General features: G+C 41.3%; 1 protein-coding gene across 1 annotated transcript in view; it reads right to left on the reverse strand.

Moving 5' to 3' along the window:
* The window catches only part of WIF1 (WNT inhibitory factor 1), a 37,107-nt gene extending 23,413 nt beyond the window's left edge, over window positions 1–13,694 (reverse strand). Inside the window, exons 1-2 of the mRNA XM_015629477.2 lie at window positions 13,516–13,694; window positions 13,279–13,418 (exon numbers count right to left, since the gene is read on the reverse strand). Coding sequence (XP_015484963.1) covers window positions 13,279–13,418; window positions 13,516–13,651 — 276 coding nt within the window. The 5' untranslated portion in view covers window positions 13,652–13,694. The remainder of the gene's footprint in view (window positions 1–13,278; window positions 13,419–13,515) is intronic.
* Between the last annotated feature and the right edge of the window lie 521 nt (window positions 13,695–14,215).

A 14,215-nucleotide genomic window follows, 5' to 3' on the forward strand; every position in this document is an offset into this window, starting at 1 on the left:
ATGGTTAATTGAAGATATAGGTCTGTGCAATTAAAATATTGTCTAGTGACTACCATAATTTATGCTGTAAGTGGTCATTATGAGTGACCTGGTAGTGAGAATGAAATTTGCTTGGATATTGTTGCCAGATAAAGGGGAAAAATCCATAACCTGTAATCCCTTTTCCATTATAAAGGCACTCTCATGTTTTTTGTTTTGTTGGTTTTTTGGGGTTTTTTTTTCACAGCCAGCCTATGAACTCTCTGGTATGTGAAGGTCTAAATTTGGTAGTGAAGCTAAATCTTAGAGGAACAGTGTTGTCAAAGGTGGTGAAGAAAATGGGGTTTGCATTAAACTGGTGATCACTGACAATTGCACACTTTGCAACTGTCAGTGAAACAAAGAACTTTTGGCTTGACCTCAAGAAGCACCTGAGGAAAAGTATGCTTTGCTTCTGGGGAAAATCTCTGTTAGAGATCCTCAGAAACCGAGGCAAGGACCCCTGCAGACCTTGTGTGAACAGTCTGGGGAGTTGGTGCTTTCAGGCAGCAGGTAGCCCCAACCAGCTGCCCTTTAACAGTCCTTCATGTGGGTAAAGCCCTTAGCAGAGAGAGGAAATTTCACTTTAGGCAAATAATTCCTCAGTTGGGATTAACTTTTATGGACTTTGAATGGCTGTTTTCTATAAATCAGAGGAATTTAAAAGGTTATAAAAATAATGAAGCCCTCTAACAAGTATTGTAGCAAACATCTGTCGGCAGTTTGGTTTTAAATGATATACAGTTAAAATTCCTACAGATCTCCCTTCCTTGGGTCAAGATCTACTGCATTGAAGTTCTCTTATCATTCAGATGCCAAGTTGTTTCTGCCTATTTTTTCTTTCATATTTAATCAAAGAATTCACCATAATATGCTTTATGTTTTCTTCATTTCACATGATAGAAATAGAATTGTAGTACCTAAAGCAGAGCAGAATAGCTTGAACTGTTGTATGTCATGGTTCAATAACCTAATGAAATCTGCACCCTTTCTAATTAAGAAGCAAATGTATGTTAGCTTTGGAAGTAAATGCAAGAAATTAACTATATTTTCTTCTCATTATTTTAAAGAGATCGGTGCTGAACGTTCTGTTATCAATTAAATGACAAATATATCTTAATGCCAATTTTCCATATTTAAAGAAAGAAACACATCAAAGAAGTTCCTTTTTATCCCAGATCCACGAATATTTCTGGCTATGCACACACTTGAAGATTTTACCCTTCTGCATTATCCATAGCAGATGCTCACAGCTGCATACACCATAAATAAAGTCACAAAGTGAGACAATGTATGTGTTTCTTAGGTGTTTACAGCATGGACCACTGCTTCTCCTAGATATTAACTGCATTAGGTCAGAGAAGTTGGTCTGTGGTCCAAGATGAAGCAAAGTAAGATGAAGTCCAACAAGGATTATCCATACTGTGCATACCAGGCTATTGCAGGAGTCTGGCCAGAGCAGGAATATGTACATATATGTGAACATTTTGTTATTGCAGTGCAGTCTAGACACTGCTGTAATGAACAGCATAATGAGGCTTCCTTAGACAAGCAGATAATAAAGTGTCTGCCTACAGACTGCCTATTTTTGTGCTAGGGACAGAACCTGTTAATTGGTCCTGTCACAGAGTGGGTAAACGATTTTTCACACCTCAGTGTAACACTCAGAAACTTACTGTCAACCTCAAGAGGTAGACCTAAAATGGGAGGCATGCTCAACAACATGAAGTGATGCTGAAACCTGCTCTGAGAAAATCAGTTTACACAGAAGACAGAATAACCTGCCTGTCTTCCAGTATCAGCTGCTAAGGGTATGGGAATGGACTGAAGCAGTAGGGTTAAAAAACCAGAGATGCACACAAAGGGAGGAATAGAGATATTTGGTGTTTCAAAGAAATAAAAAAAAGGACACAAACTAGAACTCAGAGAAATGGGCAATCTCAAAGAAAAATACATTATGTGACAGTAGTAATTAGACAATGCTGTGGTGAAATGCTCACAAATCTTTAGAGCCTCTTCTGTGTCTGCTTTCTTCACATTAAGGAAATCGTGGCAGACTGAAGAAAATCCATGCACAAGAAGGAAGACCTTCTTAACAATAGAGTGCATCCCTGCATGAAACTTTCAACAATAACTACTTGTGGTTTTAATGGTTTTAGAAGAATGGTATAAAACTCTCTGATTTTGCCAATAGAAGATGACTAACTGGTGCTTAATGTCTCCTGTGGCATTCAGCTGTGGATGGCATATCAGGTCCTCCAACAGAATGATTTATGAAATTGGGAAAGTGAAATTTATTGTTTGCTTTTAAAAGAAGCCTCAGATTTTGAAAGGAGACATTACAGGCTCCCAAGAATGCACTGGGAGACAGACTGAAATCTTTGCAGAATACATCCGCTTTTCCTCCAAATAATGAGAAAATAATTTCTATAAAGATAAGTAATATGAAAAAATTAAAGAAGCTTGGTGAGGTCACAACATAATAGATTTAGATTATATTTAGCACTGTTTCTGGCAGTTGTCAGGTTTTTGGGAAACATGGGAAACAGGGCAGCAACTCAGTCATTTTGAACAAATATTTTCTCTCACCAGACCCTGAGCTCTGGAGGCACTCTAGCATTTGAAACCAATATCAGAATGGAAGCTGAAGGGCTTGCTAGGAATAAAGACTGGGGTTTGAGAGGAACAGAGGTGAAAAAGAAAAATTCAAGTTTGCCAGCAGAGCGTTAACTCTGAAATGCATCATGATGCCAAAAAAGCAGGCTCCTGAGACAGAGGGACAAATAAAAGCCTAGTACACATTCCTGTCCATCATTGGCCTGCTAATGACAATAAGGTTTTGGTTTAGATCAGAGGCAGCCCCTTGATGCAGCAGGTACCTGCAGTGGGGACTGTGGGGCTGTCCCACCAGGCTAGAGCCCTGGACAGCAGCATATGTGCAAAGAGATGCACAGCAGCCCCCAGGTTAAGTACAAGCACGTGGAGACAAAGGCATGCGGCATGCACGATTTCTTTATAACAGTCACAGCAAATTTACAGCTCCTCAATGATGAAAGCCTGGGAGTTTCTCACTCCTCTGTCTTGCTTTGTTTGGAGACAAACAAAGCAAAATAACCCAACTTACCATATTTAGACCTTGTTTTTTGTTTAACTAATTTTCTGTAACACATTTTAGTACAGCTTCACTAGAGTTACTTTTGAAAAAAATTAAGCTGAAAAAAGACAAAATCACTAAGGTTCTGACAAATATGCGCAGTTAATTACATCCTGAAAATTTCTGCCAAGGAATAACATTTTTCTGTATGAACCAGGACTGGTGCACGAGTTTCCTTTAAATTGTTTTCTCTTATGCCTTACAGGTGAAAATTAGAAAATTCTGCTTTAGGGAAGAGTAGAGAAGCAAACAGTATACAAAAAAGAAATATCACCAAGAGTTCAGATTTAAAGTAAGTAAAAGACACACATGCCTTTGCTATCTTCAAATCTTCAACAAAACATATTGCCCTGGTATCCTGAAAACTTAAAAAGGCTATTCTGAAAAGTTAATTCTTGTTTCAGCACAGCAAGGCTAATTCGTTCTTTGTTCACCCAGGAAAATATTAGTGCTCTCTCTGGTGGACATTTCATGATCATGGACGTTCAAAATACTCATCTCCCAAAGCTAATAAAAAAAGGAGAAAATGATGACTACTTTTAGAGAAAAAAAATACAAAATACTGTCGCAGCAGGTCACTTCCTAAGAAAACAAGTCTCTGCAGGTCTGCCACTGGCACCTGCAACACTTCTATATGGCTCTATCTGAGAAAAACCCACAGGGTTATTTTCTCCCTGTCACAGCTTGAAAAATAAATGAGTATCTTGGTTAGCTGATCCTGGGAGGGCATCTTTAGATTACAGTCTGTTTACAATTTCAGACTTTGGATAGATTTATTGGAAATTAACAATTACCTTGAAAATTCTTCACAGAGGACATAAAATAATTTCAATAACACCTTTACAATTAGGGAAATGATCACACTAACAAGTATTTAGGTTAGTTATGGTGGGGATCTGAACAGATACTATATTTAGTTAAAAAGAATAGTTTTAAAAGCACAAATGTAAACCTTAGAGATGGTGGCTCATCTGATGTGATGAGGGAAAGCTCATAGATGAAGAATAAGCTAATCCATTTCCTGAATGGTGGTAAACATGGATAATGCATACAGATTCATTTTGGCCACACTTCAAACTTCCAACCCTTTGTTCTTAAGCCTCACAGAATACCTTTGAAGTTGAGGATAAAGTTTCTCTAGCACACCATTACTGAAGAACAACCTTCTGATTATGATCTCATGAAAGTGTAATCAATTACTTACACAAGTTAAAAGCGTGACAAACAGCAAAGGTCACATAATTGGCCTTTATTGAGTCCATGTGTTTCAATCTTGGCTTTAACTGGCACTCCTGTATAATAAATATAAATATTTCTCTTCAAAATGTAAGCAGTGAACTTTCTCAAAAGTTATGAAATCTCACAGCAGCTTCTGTCAGACTCGAGTCCTTCAAGGGCTTCAAAGAGGGATGCCTCTACTTTTGTGTACCTATGACAAAGTTTCCAGCACCTCTGACTGAGAGTTTCTTTATTTATTGCTCAGCAGATACTGGTGTTCAGCTTTATTTTACAAGAAGACGAGTGTTTAAAATTTGAAAAGTTGCAAAAATTCAACTCCATCCTGACTAGTCATTAGGAGAGACTTCCTTAACATTGCTGTCTTTTAATATCTACTATATGGATTTTCAAATTCCTTTTTCTGTGAAAATTTAGTCATTTTTTTTTCTTGTTTCACAGGCTGTCATTTATCAATGCAAATTCTACCATAAAAGAAGAATTACATTCACCACCAAGAGGTTGCTAAGTGTATCTGGAAAGGAGCTTGTGTGTTTGCTGTTGTACCTGAAATCACTCTGCTAAGTGGATGTATATTGCTGTCATATTTCCATGGACTATAGAGGCCTCCACATAGTTCTGTCCTCCATAACTATGCCCTGAATTACTCAAAGCAAGATGGACTTCTCTTCAGAGTAAAGCAAGGAAACATAACCCTATCCCCAGTCTCTGATAGGAAACTGAACAGGTTCTACAAACAGCTTTTCTGTCTTTTGGACTGTTTCCATAGGCAGGGTCAGCAGAGCTTCATCCCTGGGTTGCAGTACCAGCCTTCACAGGTCCAGTCTTTTGAGCTAAGGTCCAGTGTATTTCCCAGCATTTAAATGAAGTATCTTCAGCTCATCCTTGACTTCCTGTGCACTCAAAGGACAGAGACCAGCACTTGCAGAAGAAAGTTCAGCCCAGCTAGAATCTGATTTACCTGCTGTCTTGAACCACCTTTCTTTCCCTGCCTGGATGCACATGGAGTCTATCTGCAGCATGGGCATCTTCAGAAGGCCTGGATTCTGCTGACTTGACACACAGTCAAGCTGAGATTCCAGATAAACCTTTTAAACACACTTGCAGGAATAAGTCCTATTAAGAAAGGCAGGAACTTTATTTTGGGAAAGCTGGATCCTTCTGTTGTATTTTTTTAAATTCTGGATAACATGACCTATCCTGCATCAATCTAAATCCTGACAGGGAGGGCCAGCAGCTGAAAGTTCCCCAGAAGAATCTTTGCAGAGACCCTAACCTCATTTTTATTAGAGAAAATGCAAGAGGGACAAGCAGCCTCAGAACTGAAATGTGTGGGCCTCCCCAAGCCCAAATTTACCTGTGATGAAAAACAAGCAGGAGTCTAATGACAGCAAAAGTCTGCACTCTGCTATAAGACAGCTGTCCCATTTGGGATCCAAGAGCTTGCTAAGATCAGAGATGTAATTTATTCCTTGATGAATATCTATGGTAAATCTGGTCTGCTCTTGCAGACTGACACCTGTCCTTTTTGCCACTCAATACACTCCAGATATGTTGACAATCCCTAATTTCTGCTGGAGTCATAGGCTGCTGGAGATTTCCCAAATACCCCAAACCAGCCTTCACTGACAAATGAAGTGATTAGTACTGGGCTGAGTGGGGTCCACAGTACTTTCAGGAAGAAAAAAAATGCTGGAGGGGAAAACTATCCCACACCACAAACCTTGTTCAACAGGCACAGAAATGGCTGAAGAACCTCGGTATGATCCATCACCTACTCTAAATCAGGAAGGAAGAAAGACCTCACTGCACTTACTTCAGTCTTTGCAATCAGGGACAGGAACAAATATATAAACCTAGAGACAGAAATTTCTTCTGGAGTTTTTGGGTTTGGGAAGAGGTGGAAAAGCAAGAGATTCTACAAGAATTTAAAGAGATGGTAAGATTTTTACCTCAGGTCACACTTCCTCCCGTCCAGTAACTCTCCAATTCCTTGTCCTTTTAAGTATTTCCTAATTAATAAAATTTAATGAATTTATACTGTTTGTTTGTGTTTTACAGGATGAGAAAGCCCTTACTTTTGGATGAATAAAAGTATTATATAAATATGACATGCATGTTGAAAGTTTTACATCTTCTAATTCTAGTGTCAGGTGATTCATAAAATCAGAATGAAAGTAACAGTGGCATCATGACCCTACAAAAATTATAAAGTTTGCTTTACTGTAAATATTTGGCAAGACAACTTAAAAGGGACTATCAACTAAGAGGAACATTCACACTGATACAATTCAAATGTGAATGCTGTCAGTGGGCAGGATAAGGTGCAGACTGTCCCTTCAAAGGGAAGTTACAGATATACCCAGTAAAAATGTGAAACCCATGGTTCTTGATGTGATGAAGGCTTCTAATTTTTGCCTTTGAGGATCAGTATAAGCTGCTCCAGCCTGTATCTAATACCAGCTTTCAGCTATCCTCCCCTGCCAATAGAGAAATTAGATCATGCCTATGCAACATAAATAGAGGTTCCTGTGTAAAACTGGAAGGAAGGAGGTAAGAAAGAAAAGCCAGCACAAACAAAATCAATCAAGGTAACTGCCAACATACTCTGCTAGCAAATTAATTCCCAGCTCTCAATATGTCTATGCATATCATCTGTTGCTCCTGATTACAGACCCAGATAACCGTATTTTACCTCTTCTTCCCCTCTGACAGTGCACTCTGCTGTGCAACCTGCCTGTTCTCCCTGAGTCTCTGCAAGCAGCATTGCAGAAACTGCTTGCAGAAACTGTATGTATCTGTGACTTCACAATGGGAAAATAAATTTGTTTCAACCTGGTTATTTAAATAGACTCTGTTTCAACAGCTCAATTTATTTCCCAAAACCTCTGCAAGAAAGAGGACTGGGTAAGGCTCAAACTTGGCAAAATGAGACCAGTGTTTGCTGCAGTTTATAAGCAACAGGTTGAAGCTGGTACTTGTACTCCCAACTGATGGTGTTCAGTGGACTTGATTATTTGCCTATGAAGCTTTAAGTCTCAGATTCCCATTGGTTATATCAATATTCACAAATTTGCAAAAAGAGAGCAAGTAGAAAATGTTGCAGGGAGAGCTTAACTTCTGCTCATTGACAAGCTGTGATTTGTCCATGTCTTCTGAGAAAAAATAGGTTCATAATCACAGTACTGAAAGCTCTGTTCTCTGATGGTCAGGATGGTCCAAGAGCCTTCTCTGGACAGCTGTCACTGCAAAGGGTGGCTCTCTGGCTCTAGCTGCTGGTTTCTGTGCATCAGTGTTCAGAGCCGGTGACAGATCTTCTCATTAGTGGGCTGCTGTTTGGGGAGTTTATTTTGCCTGGTGATGAGCCAAAACCTGAGGCTGGGAGATTGCCAGGTTTGATGTCAGGCATATTTATTTCCTTTAGGATCAGCTGGGTTTAGCTAGATTTTTAGCCAGGCAAAGAGGCAACTTCAGAGGATTTGTGGGACTAGCAGTGTTTGGTCTTCAAGTTATTTATTGAAGCATTTAGCAGTGATGACAGCAATTGCTGAAGCAGCTCAAAGGTGATTGCCCATTTTTCCTTGTATGGCAAAAAAAAGATGGACTCCACCAGCTGGGCAGAAAAACAAAGCAAACTTTCATTCTAGATACAAAAAAAACCCAGGGGTTTTCTTGTTTTGTGGCTGGGAAAAAAAAAAAAAAAAAATCCACCCCAAACCTTTGCAAGCCATTGCTAAGGTATCCTATGCATGGACTAAGATTCCATATACCATGGTGCACTTCAGGTATCACAGCCAGGTAAAGCCTCTTTTTTTTTTTTCTTTCCTGTTAGTTCAGTTTGTTCTCATTTTTGTAAGTTCTTTCTCTATAGCATTACTACAGCACTTGCTAGTGGCACTAACTTTAGACCACTAAGAATATACCTGTGAAACTGTCTGTAAAAAAAGGTGATGGTGGCACAAAACATTTTCAAACAAGAAAGCAACACAAGCAGAAAGCCTGGATTTTCTGTTTCAGAAAAATTGTTAGTAACACAGGGAATGAAATCTGTACATTTTCACAAAATATATTTATTGAAGCTTGGTGCATCCTTGTTAGTCCCAATGCTTTTCAACAGCATTTGTACATTGTACATTGCAGCCACTCCTGTAAAAGTAATGAAAATATTTTATGACTTTAGGGGGCTTTTTTTGTTAAAAATTGGTTATTTATAGAAATGACTAACAATGAAAATCTTGAAGAACTGTTTACTTAGCACAGGTTTACACTGCTGTGTAAAAAGAATAATTGTGTAGTTTACGCATATGCCATGTAAATTACTATGGAAACCAGATGCAGCTTACACTACAAGGTGCCTTGTAACTCATCTCTGCTGAGCAATAAATCCCCCCTTTTCTTGGCAAAACTTTGAGAAACTTTACTGCTGTTTTCTATCAGCAGATAGAACAGATGGCTGGCACATGCCTGCTTTACTAAGAAAGTGGGATCTCTACAGTACTACTTTGATCCCTGGTGGCATGTCTACAACACTGAGATGCAAAATACCACAGCTAAGCAGAATCTAAATATTAAAGATTTGGAGTTATGCTCTTGATATGAGAACCCCCTGCCTAAAAATCATGCTCACAGTATGTAAACATCTTCACATTCCACATGGAAATTTTGGTACAGAGGTCAGAAAACAAAGTATTTCCCTGGTTTGGTGACATGAAAGTGCAGTGGAGGTACCACTGAAAATCACAAGAGTGTGAGTTTACACAATTACCTTGACCAAACTTCGAGAAGAGCCATACTTTTATTGGAAAAAATCTCCTAAATTTTGCATATTAGACATTTTTGAAGCTGAAAAGCATCACTGTAATGACTGGTTACGTATAAGATATTTACAAAAATTTCATCAGTTTTCCTTAAAGAAAAGTTTCCTTTGATGAATTAGCTTTTGAAATACAATACTTTTGGGTTTTTTTCAGTTTATTAGGGAAATAGCCGTGTTTGATTGGAGCACCTTATTACACCACTAATGCCTTAAAATTGGTGGTCTGTTCATTTTCCTCTGAGCAAGGAAACAAATCTTCTAGCATAACTGGATATTCCATTTTGTATTTATGGTCAGGCTACATCTCAGCAATATAAGACAATTTCAAAGAACTCAACTGAGCTATTCAGGGCTGATGGTCACATTGCTGAGATCAGAACTAGCCTCCAGGAGCTGTTAACTATACAGCATTCCCGACCTTCACTTTACAATGTAAGAATTATGCTAGAAAATGCACTGAAGACATTCCCTCTTTCTCAAAGGTGGGCATCTTTTTGATTTACTCAAGGTTATCAATAACTCTTTGAGACTTATTTCAGATGTCACATCATGGGCATGCATTCAACCAGGCACCAGGAGAGAACCCATGGGGTATTCATAACAGTGGGGAGGGGGAATAATTCCTCTGACCACAAATAATTCTCCCATATCTGAAAGGAAGAAAGCAGCCTGGGAAGGCTGTGGCCCAGATTTGACTGTTTCTGTGGATCAGACTTGTGGATCAGAGAATGCTACACAACAAAAATTCCAACTTGCTTTTTTGGTTTCTTTTTTTCACCTCCCATCTATTAAATCAACTGGGCTGCTGCTCTGTCACTGAGCATTTGCTGTCTGGGCAATAATCAACTTTTTTTTTTTTTAATCCCACCAATACTCTCTGAGATGTGAACTTTACTTTACAGCTGTCAGAATTCCCAAAGAAAATTAAAAAATACATGCTGGGTTTCATGGATTTGGAGATTAAATACTTGTCATAAATTCCTAAATGCTGTAGAGATGATGCTATCACCAAAATCTTCAGTAAATTCCACTAGTGGACACAGTAAAACATGTTGCAGCATTAATCAGTGTGATAGGGTCTCACTGGGAATTTTTTTGGCTCAATCTTCCACAGAGGACAAGACCACTAAAAGCCACTGTATCTTCTTTTGCAAAAACTATCCAGAATAAGAGCAAGAAGCACACCAGTGAGCTCTAGTGGTTACACAGATGCATACTATATACTACATATTATCACTGATTTCTGCTCTTTTAAACCTTTCAATTCAAAGAGCAAGCTTTATAACTGTCAATTTACACAGATTACATTTATTTTTTTAAAGAAAACATAGTATCTGTAACATTATGCTTTAATTTATAGGTAGAAGCATAAAGTGCATAAAAACATATATTTAACATTCTTGTCACCCCTAGATCATCCTGGTTTCACTAGCAAAAAACCTATACATTCAGCACCCTCAGACCCTTAAATTTTGGGTTTCCTGTTATATTTCCTAATAATTAATTAGAAGTAATGGACTAGAAGTTAAAAGCAACTAATGTTTTTCTTTGGTTAATGCTTTCTAGTGAAAATTATTTTAATTATTGCTTATCAAACAAAATCTTTTTCACATAAAATGTATTCAGGACACAAAGGCCACTTAATCAGAAGCATAACACCTAAATGTAATGAGCTTCAAGCACTTATGTTTACACAGAATACAGATGTAATCTAATCCTTAAAATGTGCCTTTCAACAAGATATTTTTGAGTTACAATATTCAGCCATGCAGGACTGAGAAGTATTGCTACTCCCTGGATTGGATTATTTACTCACCTCAAAGGTGGATCATCATTTATCCCAGGAGAAGGCAGATGGGATCCACCCACAAGATATTTATACATGCTAAGGTGCTCTGTTGGAGATGCCAAGTGTGGTGGGTTAACCTTGTCTGGCTGCCAGACACCCACCCAGCTGCTCTCTCACTGCCCCATCTTGTTGATATCAGGACTAGGAACCACATAATGACATGGACAGGATCTCCTGAACCTACTCAAAAGAAGCCTTATATCTGTAGACCCAAAAAGGGTCTAGCTACTCCTAGATGTGAGGCATATACTACTGAGAGCCCCTCAAACCTTGGGGTCCTAGAGACACATCTTCAAATTTCAAGTGGGATACAGGGTGAAGAGGTCTATAAGGCACAAGACTCACAGAAGACTTATTCAGTTTTACCAAAGGAGAGGCAACAGTATGCTAGTTAACAGCTATTTTACAGAAAGCAGTCTAGCACTTCAGCATTTAAAGTGTTTTCTTTCAAAAACTACTAATTTCCACTTATCTTCCTTCCTTTTTTTGCTTCTCTTTTCCCTTTCTCTTCTTTTCCTCTCCTTCTCTTTTCTCTTCTCCTCCCTTCCACTTCTCATTTTCCCTTCCCTGACTTAGGAAATTCCCAGAAAAGTACAGAATAAAGGTAGAATGTTTTTAGCACTTCCCTGGATGTGTTAATGGAAACTTCTAAAAACATGTATACTTAAAACCAAAATAGAACACTGGAGAAAAGTTAAAATGTACTCATTTCTTCCCCTCACAAAATATTGGAAATTCTCAAGAAATGTAGAATCTTTTTAACCATTTAGATATTTCACTTACTAAAAGTGAATGCTTTGTCTAAGAGGAATTCAATAATTCAGAAAATAGGAGGAGGACTAATGGGTTAAAGGCCTTTGCAACTGCTCAGAAAGGATTTCACCCTGCAAGCAGCATCAAGCAGAACATTTTCCTACACTGTCCTTAAGCCTGTGACTCGTCTCACTGAAACCACCTTTTCCTAAAGACCTACCTGTAGGCAGGAGGCAAAGGAGGGAGAGGAGAGCACAGGAAGGAAATACAAGAGGACAGTGCTCGGTCTAGCATCTTGATCACCCATCCAAAAAAGAGCTTGTTTTATCATCAACAGCAATTGAAGCTGGCACAGAAATGGGGTGGGAAATACAGTCCCGAAAGACACTTATTATTTCTAGGTATTAAATGCCAACCCTTGACATACAAAGTTGTTTTCTCTGTAAAGCTTGATGGGAACACCAAAGACCTAGAGCAAGTCACTTAGCCTTTGTGAATAAGTTTTGTCTCTCCACATTCACCTTCCTCTCTGGAGGAGGGGGTGAAGCATTTCCTAAACCCAAAGGCTTTGTGAGGACATCAAAAATTGCAAGGGCGTCAGACAACACCCTGAAGCCAAACAAGTCCTGTAGATAGAGTACTTTCAAACAACCAAAACCACAACCAAATTTGTGAAACTGCAATTAGCTGAATTATACAATCAATGTTCGCTATTTAAATGTAAACATTGTTTCATCTCTACCAAGTTCTCTACTGTATAAAGTCAATGTTCAGCATTGTAAAAATGAAATAATTTTATCCAGGATTTTATGCCATCATACTTTTTTCTGTATCCATGATAATGTACACTAACAAGTTCCAGCCTTATGCAAATTTAACATATGCTGTCAGTGTGTCAAATCATACATATGTTTCTTCACAAAAATATGTCACAGAGTCTTACATTTTCAACAAAATCCAACAGGATTCAATAAACTGCAGACTTATGTGGTTTTGCAATTTAACTTGGTAGAATTAAGTCCACAGAAGAGAATTGTTATTTACTAGAGCTACTAATTAAGCCTGCACATTTAGTACATAGAGATAGATGAAGAGCCTGTAATGTACGTCCATAAGCTGAAGAAAATTGCATCCACGCAACTACCGTCCAGTAGAAAATTTCACGGCAGCACAGTCGATTGGGGTGTTCGTGTTGAGTTCTGCCTCACGCCAGACCAGCCTGGGGGATCTCCCCCGCCCCTCACAGCCCCTTCCCAACGCGCTTTCCCGGCCGTCCCAATGCGCTTCTCCCTGCTCCCCGAGCCCTCCCCCGCCCGCACCGCGGATTCCCGCACCCAGGGCTGTCCCAGCACTCCTCGGAGAGGGTTTCTTCAGCTATTCCAAAGCCGAACCACCTGCTCGTGTTAACAGAGCCTTCCTCGCCCCTTGCCGCGGCCCCATCTCGGCACCTACCCGTCCCGTTGCCTGCCAAGTGAAGTTCATGGCGTGGATGCCGACAGGGATGGCGGGCATCCTCTGCTGGGCTTTCCTAAAGTCATGGGTGAACGGGGCCATCTTCCCCTCGGACACGATCAGAATGTCCTCCTCGAAGCCTGCGGAAGGCAAAGGGGCGCAATGTGCGGCAGCCCCGCGGGGCCGGGCTCGGCTCCGGGCTCCCTCCCGCCGCTCGGGGGCAGCGGCCGCACTTACCGATGAGCACCCGCGCCTGCTGGCCGTCGATCCACAAGTAGAGGGTGTCGGGCTGGCGCGGCGCGGCCCGCAGGCTGCAGAGGCTGAGGGCGCCGCAGAGCAGCGCGGCACAGCACAGCCGCCCCGCCGGGGCCATGCTCCCGCACCGCCCGCCCGGGACTCGCCGGCTCCGCTGCCGCTCCGGCCGCGCCCTCGCTCCCGCCCTCCCTCCCTCCCTCAGCCGCGGGGCGGCCCCGGCGGGGCGGGCACGGGCTGGGCGGCGGGCGGCGCCGCGGGCGGCCGGGAGCTCGGCGCTCGCACCGTCCTTCCCCCGGCGGCGAGGGCGGTCAGCGCTCCCTGCCCGGGGCTGCGGGGGGCCGCCCACTCCCGCAAGAGCGGAGCCGAGAGCCGGGACCGTGACTCACACCCGCTCTGTCCCAGGGAACCCGAGACAAGCCCTGCCGCGCGTCCCGCCCCCTCCCTGCCTTCACCCTCCCCGCAGGGGCACCCCGGCACTCCGGCTGTCAAGGTGGCACCACCGCGGTCACAAACGAGTCGCTGGAGATACTCGTGTCTGCGTGAAAAGCGAAGTTTGTGCGTAGCCGTCCCCCTGGCACAGGCGGGGTTTGAGTCAGAGATGGGGGAGCATCACCCGAACGGCAGGTGGGTGCAGTGCGGCCGTGGCTTCAGCGGACACCCGCGAAGCCGGACAGGTCTAGGT

This window comes from Parus major, chromosome 1A, assembly GCF_001522545.3.
Source record: "Parus major isolate Abel chromosome 1A, Parus_major1.1, whole genome shotgun sequence".
Lineage (NCBI taxonomy): Eukaryota > Metazoa > Chordata > Aves > Passeriformes > Paridae > Parus > Parus major.